Source organism: Camelina sativa, chromosome 15 (assembly GCF_000633955.1).
Source record: "Camelina sativa cultivar DH55 chromosome 15, Cs, whole genome shotgun sequence".
NCBI classification, from domain to species: domain Eukaryota; kingdom Viridiplantae; phylum Streptophyta; class Magnoliopsida; order Brassicales; family Brassicaceae; genus Camelina; species Camelina sativa.
In genome coordinates, this window is record NC_025699.1 from 16,431,467 (window position 1) to 16,440,684 (window position 9,218).

Sequence of the window (9,218 nt, forward strand, 5' to 3'; positions counted from 1 at the left end):
GGTCCATGACCATCATCAACTATTTGGACCCATCCCTCTCTCTATGTTATATATTATATACTCTATAAGACTATAACTCTATAGTTACTATTTTCATTTCATATTAGTAATCAGTTTCCAGAGTCACAAGTCCCCAAATAATAGATAATATGTGGGTAGATGTCACATTAGGAGGGGAATAGAGAGACCTGTTTTTGAGTGGCTCAAGGGTCAAATTAATCATATAGAGAAAGAGACAAAAGTAAGACTGTTCTCTAATCACAAATCTTATTCATACTGAATAGTTTATGTTTTTAGGTTTTACAGCCACATAATCAATTAAAAAGATTAGATTGGTCCCACGATTTTTGTTTGTGAGAATGAGAATTTAGTAATATGTGTTTGGCTGGTTTAAGCTGTAACTTCACGTGAACTTCCCTATTAATCCGGCTCCTCTGTCCTTAATTATTTCTTTGTTTCATCTAATCTTCTCTACTATTTTTTAGAAGAAACATCCATCACTACTTGTGTTTTGGTCTCCCTAATTTGGTCGTTCTTTTGCATCTTTTGGTGAAAACATTGATAAAGCTTCTTAGTTAATGGTTTACCTTGAGTTAATTATAAAGGCACGGTAAATGGTGTTTTTGGTCAGCAAGTTTTGAGATTGAGATTAATGAAGGCCATAAGCTACCTGGTGTGTAGTAAGTAGTAACTATTGTTTCCAACTAGTTTCGGGAGTAATGTTGTTTAGGCATTAAGCAAATACTTTCTTACCCAAATGTACAATCCAAATGACCCACACCCACACATAATGTTTGTAAGTGGACAATGCCAAGTTTGGGATTCGCTATTACCTATGTGGATTTTGGTAGCTAGTTTACGGTCTAAGTTCTTATATTTTACATCCTCCAATGAATTAAACTCATATGATGGTTGACCAAGCAATTATACGAACAGTGCTAAAGTACACAACAAATCAAAACTAAGGCACATCTTTGCAACTATTGTAATAAATTTTACATTACGATATATCATTCATTCATAGTATTATATATTGAAGAAATGTTATTTCTTTCTCCCTCCGTTGAAGAGTATATACATCTTTTAGCATATATTAAAAGTAGTAGAATGAATGCCACAACCTGACCGGAAAAATACCAGAGCTGTGGCATACATTTTGATTTTACTAACAATACATACACAAACTCCAACAAGCCTAAACATCTTTTCGGCATCATCATAGAACTATTCCATTATTAGGGATCGCATACAGACATAAACCATCGAACCATGCCACAATCTCTGTCTCTCTAGTGAGTGAGAGCCACTGCAGCTTCTTGAACCAGCGGCTGAGTAACGTGCACAAAATGCTCAGCTTCACGCTCAACTTCTTCCCAACACCTATGAGAGTCTCTTCTTTCGCCCATTTTCTTCACAAACGCTACAAATTTTCCCCAGTTATTTGCCTGAAACAACTCCGGGTTCATCCTTAGGTAAGTAAATGCACACATCTCTCGGTTTTCTCCCTCGCTGTTCTGATCGAAGCTCAGCGCTGTGGCCTTGAGGATCTGCTCGTGCGCATAGTCATCATACCTAGGCAATGCGTTTTCACCAGCTAGAGGAACTTCTGCGGCCAGAGTGGCTAGAGCCACCTGGTTAACTAGCTTCTCTGGTGCACAAAGCGCGTCTTGAGGCTGTTCGTGGTCCCTCATCTCGATACATGTGAAGTTGAATATGGCGTTGTGCCTGGCTAACATTTGGGCGATCGGTAGGTACCCATCTCTGAACCTTGTGTTGTAGTATCCCGCTGTGAGCTCAGGGGCGTGAGAACGGGTCCCGTAGTGCCAGTGGATTCCAGCGACTTTGACTGATATTTTGACACCCGTACTTTCGAATATCGATTTGGCTGATGAAAGAATCCGCTCACCATGATCTAGCAGCATCTGAGAGTACCACGAGAGGAAGAACTCTCCGTACTCTGTGTTCCAACCACCATCTTCTTTTTTGAAGAACTGAGTGTCTTCTGGCCAGTTGTTGTAGTGACCAGCATCGGTTGGACCAGTACTGCCCCACTCTGGCTTCCCATAAGCCTCAGCTGCTGCTTTCAAGCTGCTTAACGAGTACTGTATCAATCAAAGCAAGTAAACCAAATTAGTATGACTTTCTTTGCAAAATGAATCAGAGGCTATCCATATGTGATTTGCGGTAATTACCTTATCATAGCACTGGAAGGCTCCAATCCCTGGGAACTTCCATGTCCCTTCTTGCTCAGGGTACGAAGGGTAACGCAGCTCTCCTGCAGGTCCCATTCCCACTTGGATTTCCTGAAAAAATGAATTCAATCCAAACTCAGACTTCTAACCAAAACATTGTTGAGGAACAAAGAGAGTCAAAGAAGCATGTTCTAAAATGAAACACGAAACGGAGAAAAAAATCTAAAACATACCACAATGGTGTCTCCAAGAAGATGCTTGAAGTTGTCTCTGAAAGCACGCATGAAATCCCCATAGCACTGCACGGGAGTTCTACCTTTAAGAACCGGGAGTGTATCAGCGCCAAGTGATACATACTCATGGTTCCTTCTTCCCCACTGATCAGTGTATGCAAGCTCTGGGTCCTTGTCAACCTCTTCAATAACCCACTGAGGCAGAGGAATACTGCAGAAGAAAAATAATTCCCAATTAGAACCCAACGTTTCATTAGTGAATGATACGACAATGACTTATTTACTCTTAATATGAAGTAACTCTATATTGAAGACATAAAAATAAGTCACTGGTCCATATAAAAGAAACGTCTTGACTACAAAATCCATCATTTGTAATCAATCTTGAAAGAGACATAAGATGGGATGATGAGAAAGAAAAAACAAAAAAGACCCGAAAAGAGTATAGAGTTTCGTAAAGAGAAAACAACAGAGAAAAAGACGAAATGTTTAATTTGAGACGCTCACGTAACAAAGAAAAAAAAAGATGTGGCTCTTAAACTCTTGAAACTATCACTTTCTTCTTGAACATTGTATCATCACGTGTCACAGCAATTTTCCGTACACGTTACTCCATCAATCAATTAAAAAAGAAAATGGAACATTTTTGTGCCTACACAAACTTAAATCACAATCTGCAAAAAATGTAAGCCTCAATTCTAAAACTTCCTCAAGACTCTCTCTGATCAAACTAAACATTCACAGAACCAATGTTATATCGAACCTGCCTAGCCTAAAATCCCCAATCCTAACTATCACTAAAATGTTTAACAATAATACTAAAGAGATTGAATAAGAGAAAGAGAGAGATACGTACGTTACAGAGTCACCAACGTTACCACCACACTGATGAAACGACATAACAGCTTGAACCTTAAGCCCAAGCTTCTTAGCCATCTCAAGCAACTCATTATAACCACCCCAATTATAAGTACCAGGAGACTCCTTCTCAACCAAACCCCACCACACATCAATCATAATCCCTTCAACACCAGCACTCTTCAACGCCTGCAAACTCGCTTTCATCGCTTTCCTCCGATTCACCGTATTCCCCATCGTAACACTATCAAGCGGCATCATAACAAACACAGGAACACCTCCTCCTTCTCTCTTCTCCCCAATTCCTCCTTCCTTATACGATCTCTGTTCCTCGATGGTCTCAACTCCGCTCTCCACCGCGTAAGCTTTACACGCCACCGACAGATCCGCACGCGTCGCACCTAAAACAGGACTCATCGGAGGCGATGGATCTGTCCCGTGAGACTTGTAGTTTCGATTCATCGGTTTTGAGGACATCATCATCCTCGCCGATGGTGGTGAAACAGATAATATCGACGAATCGGTCATTTCGCCGGATTTGATCGGAGTTCCGGCGAGTACTCCGAGCTGATGCGATATATTAAGCGCCATTTTTTTTCTCACTCTCTATTACGAAGAATCTATCGTTTGAATATTCGAATTGAAATTTTTTTTGAGATTTGTTGTTGTTTTTGTTTCGTGTGCGACGGAAGAGATCTGAGAAGATGAAGAAAGGGGGGAGATATTTATAGGGGAGAAAAGCATTAAAAAAAAGGATAAGATTATAATAATATATCTGGTAATTTAAAATAGGTGATCGAGTGACACGTGTAAAAACGTATGATGTGGATAAAGATACGGTTGAGATCTTTTTTAGAGTTAGAAGAATTTGGACGGTGGGGTTAGCTGTGCGCGTGATCTTTTTCAAGCAGACGCGCTTTTTAGCCTCATGTTATTTTTTGTGGTTACCAAAAAATAAATATTTGTTATTGTTATGGATATTGTAATGATATTAAATAAATAAAAGGATGACTTTATTTTTGTAATCACGGGTTTATTAGGTGAAGAAGAGGTTAGATTACACTTTTTTTCTTAACAAAGCGAAACGGGGATAGTGATAGTAGTGTTGGTTCTATAACGTTCTGTTTCACGAAACGTATATGTTTTCATTTTGTTTACTTTTGTAAATGTATAAATATAGATGGAAATAACAAATATTATTAATTTTTTTTTAAGCATATATGAATACGTGGTTAAGGTAATTTAATGAGCCAAAAATGATTGTTTATCAACTGCCTAATTAAAATGCGAAGTAATCCGGTCTTCTTTCTCAGTTTAAGGTTGTAGTACGTACAGTTTAATTTGTAGTTTTATAATTTATAAAAAATCTGAAATTTCTACTGACATATACCACATTAAAAATAAGGTAATATTAGTAACTACAATGAAATCGAAAAGAAATTAAGAAAATATCATTGTGTCAGAAAATTAAGGTAACTATCATTTGTAAGAGAAGGAAAAATTCAAAAGTGCTCTTAAACAAACGACAAAAGTACAATAACGTTTTGCTATTTGTGGAAAAAACATATCAATTAATAAAAATATCAGTATATACTAAAAGAAAAAGCGTATCATTTATAAAAACAATATGTTTTTACATTAAAAATCGTGTTTTCAAAAGAAATCACACGTAATCCTACTATATTAATTGGGAAGTACAAATATGAAACTAACTTTAAAATGTGTAAAAATTACATTTAATTGCCATTAGAAAAACTTAATTAAAATTAATTAATTAAATAAATAAATATAATTAATTAAAAACGAAAATTGGGAACACATTAAATAAAATATATTGTAGAAAAGTTTAAAAAAAAAAAAACTATTAGAATCAAAAGTAATTCATACTTAAAACAAAATTAACAGCTAAGATTTTAAAAATCTAATCGAATAAAATCTATATAACCACAAATTTTATCAAAAAACTTTTCCAGCACGGGTTAAAATTTTTATCAAAAATCTAATCAAATAAAATATATATATGGCTTAGATTTTGAAAATTAATAAATAAAAGATGAAATATATAGATATAATATCTTATCTATTTTAAAAAATTATATTTTTCTTTTAGCCACCATTCTTTAGAAAAATAAAACTAAGTTGAGATTTAAATATATTCAACGCTTGAAGGTGCTTATTACAGACAAGAAAAGGAAGCCACATTAAAAAAAAAAAAAACAATGAATGTTGTTTTCAAAGAGGTTTTTAAGAACATTCACTAACTATATTTAGTTTCTTTTTTTATATGTCAGTTATATCTTTTTACTTACTTCACAACTATAGCAAGAATTGCGTTTAATTGACAAAGGTTTAAACATTTTTATTAATTATATGCAAATGTTTTATTGACAGGTTTTCAATAAACATTTATAAAATACTAAAATTTTAATATAAGCAAAACGAATTTTTAATCACAAACCATTATAAATAACATAATAACAAAATAAATTTATATAAAAAAAGCTCAGCCCGCGGTTTTCTGCGGATTAGTACCTAGTCTTAATAAATAACGTGTAACTTAAGAAAATAAATTATTAATGAAAGAGATATTATGTTATCACCTGTAATTTGATAAAGTAGCGTGTTACAAAAGAAAATGTCATGAATTAAATAAAAAAAACACGACGATGGAGATTCCAACAGAAATTGAAATTCAAAGAGATAAAGTGAGATATTTTCTGCAATTTGAAAGAGAGAAACAGAAAAGAAGCAAGAAGCAAGAAAAGTAAGAATTGATGTTGTCTAATGTGTTTATAACAGAAGAAATAATGATATCTCATGGTGAGAAGAGAACACCAATGGGGATGTAGGAGGAGAAGAAACCGAAGAAGAAAGAGGGAGAAGAAGAATAAGACAAATTTTGGTAATTTTATTATCTTTTTGACAAAAGTACGGTAAACAAATGGTAGTTTCTTAATTATTTTTCATTCTTTTGTGTTATCTACTGTATATTCTCTTAAAATTAATTATTTTTGTTAAACCGTCAAAATAGAAAAATATTTTTAGAAATTAGAACCTTGAATGCTTTGCACAAGCCTTACTTTTGCGGAGGCTTTTGGTTTTGGTGTAAAGTGAAGGGGGTGAGTTACGTAATGGAATGGAAATAATATTTTAATACGTATATACAACTTTGAGTGAAAAATAAGTTAGACTCTACAACGGATACTTTAGTTGTGAAAAACATCACTTGCACGAAATAGATGCATGCTTAGTGAAGCATGGTAGAGATGGTAAAACTGTTTGGGATTTATTACTCCTCATGGTCACATGTAACTATGTAAGTGTGACAATGTGATCACTTGAAGTCTTGAACAATATAATATAATCCACTCAAGTCATATATAATCATACTATACCTGGTAAATTTTGTTGTATAAAATATTCTCAGCAAGATTGATGCATCAAAACTTTTATAGTCCAAAATCTTTTCATGATCTTTCATCTTTAGAACTTTGACATGAAGTCTCACGCAGTCCGCTTCAAGTTTTAACGCAAAATATATATATTTGTTTTCATTGAATTTTTCATGTGCCACCAGCTTCGTGTGTTTCGTGATTATTTGTTTAAAAAGGTAAAATATTCTAAGCTTAAAACATACCGATTTGATGCAATTCCAGCAAACACACCATTACACGCGAAGTAGGAAAAAATATCAAAAAATATGAAGAAAATATTAGTTGTTCTATCACGGATAAGAGAAGCAGAGAAGGATACAACATAATTTGTAAGAACTGAAACCTTTTTTTTAGTAAGTATAGTTCCTTTCAAAATGATTTGTCACCATTCAATTCCATCATCACTTACATTGTTGTTGGTACTTAATTTAGTGACATACGACTGGAAAACTTTTTTTATATGTTGATTTTTCAAGTTTACAATCCAATTAAACATGTGAGAAAAAGAAATGAATCGAATACCTTAGTCTATAAGGAACAACAAAGTACTACTGCTAGCACAGTTAATCTAGATTATAGACCAATCAACAAAAAAAAGATGCCTTGATCTAAAAGAAATACATAGTAACAATAAAAATTCAGTGAATATTAATTCTAAACGAATTTGTCATGAAATCATCTATATAATTACTAAACTTTAGAATTTAGAGGAGGCCATATATCATATACTATCATTATCCTACTATATTAATTGAGAAGTACAAATATGAAATTAACATTAGAATGTGTAAGAAATTACAATGAAATGCCATTAGAAATAGTTCAAACAAGGATAAAATCATTAAGGGTACTAAAGATAATTAGTAATCTAATTAAAAATATTAATTGGCGTAAAACAAAAAATCAGTGCAACTAAATACCGATATACTTGCACCTAAAATAAGACATCATTATAGTTTCTCTCTCATACTCTTTCTCTCCCATTTACACGAAGGTGAAAAAAACAATAAGATGAAAAATCCCATCAATGACACAATCTATAGGTAATTATGATTTGATATCTTACTATATTAATTGGGAAGTACAAATATAAAACTAACCTTAAAATGTGTAAAAAATTACATTCAATCGCCATTAGAAAAACTTAATTAAGATTAAATAATTAATTAAATAAATATTTTTAATTAAAAAACGAAAATAGGGGAAACATCAAATAAAATAAATTGTAGAAAAAAAAAACTGTTAGAATCAAAACTAATTTGTAATTTATATCTTTTTACTTAATTCACAACTATAACAAAGATTTAACAAAGGTTTAAATAATTTTATTCATTACAAGCAAATGTTTTATTGACAGGTTTTCAATAAACATTTTTAAAATACAAAAATTATCATATAAGCAACAAATTTTTTAATCACAAACCATTATAAATAACATAATAACAAAATAAATTATTGCAAATTTTCATCAAAAAAAAGTTCAGCCCGCGGTTATAGCCGCTAGCACACAATAAATCAAGGTTATAGACGAATCAACATAAAAGATGAGTTAATCTAAAAGATAGTAACACTCAAAAATTCAATGAATATATATTAACTCTAAAAGAATTTACAAATGGATATGTTTTTTAAAACATAAATCATCTTTCTATTAGTATACTTTAAAACATAAATCCTAGAAGATACTCAACTGCTCTCGGATCTGACATCAAGAGTTCTTTGAAAGTCTGGTTACCAATTCCTTCTTCTGACTATGGCTAGATTTCAATCCAAAGAGGAAGAAAGAAGAACTACAACTAAAACAGTCGTCTATAAATGAATAATTATATACAATAAAATTTTATTTTATTTATATAAAACAGTTATAAAAAAAACAGATTCACAAGAAAGAAAACCAATATGAAGAGTAGGGACATGTACTTATTATGTGCCAAATTTGAATATTTATGTTTTAAAATGCATAATTATATACAATAAAATATATTTTTAATTTTAATTTATAATAGTTCAACCTGATATTTTTCAAAGACATAATAAATATTTACCAGATCAAAAAAACCNTTTTAATTTTAATTTATAATAGTTCAACCTGATATTTTTCAAAGACATAATAAATATTTACCAGATCAAAAAAACCTATTAAATTATGATAAATAATATAATAACGTATGAATTACACAATAATATCATCTCTACCAGATTTTTTTGATGCCAAACTCTCGTTTATGTCGAATATTATGTATAAGCACATCGATAGAGATGTCATAATGTTGGCCATTGATTGTATTATATTGAGCATTTTGAGCATTTTAACTATATTTTGATCATTTTCTATATTAATTAAAATCTATTTATTAATTTATTGTTTAACATATATGATAAGATACATAATTTTTCTTGAATAAATGAATCATATTCAAAGAAAATATAGTTTCTATCATGGATAAGAGAAGGAGAGAAGGATACAACATAATTTTTAAGAACTGAAACCTTTTTTTTAG

At 31.9% G+C, this 9,218-nt stretch overlaps 1 protein-coding gene across 3 annotated transcripts in view; it reads right to left on the reverse strand.

Annotated features, from left to right (window-relative positions):
* Positions 1-3,988, reverse strand: part of LOC104746962 (beta-amylase 1, chloroplastic) — a 4,821-nt gene extending 833 nt beyond the window's left edge. The window contains exons 1-4 of one of the 3 annotated variants that reach the window (XM_010468522.2): positions 3,282-3,988; positions 2,426-2,636; positions 2,193-2,303; positions 1,398-2,102 (exon numbers count right to left, since the gene is read on the reverse strand). In XM_010468522.2, coding sequence (XP_010466824.1) covers positions 1,398-2,102; positions 2,193-2,303; positions 2,426-2,636; positions 3,282-3,874 — 1,620 coding nt within the window. In that variant the 5' untranslated portion in view covers positions 3,875-3,988. Of the gene's footprint in view, positions 1-1,026; positions 2,103-2,192; positions 2,304-2,425; positions 2,637-3,281 lie in introns of those variants that run through there. The other 2 variants (XM_010468523.2, XM_010468521.2) reach the window with 2 other exon arrangements.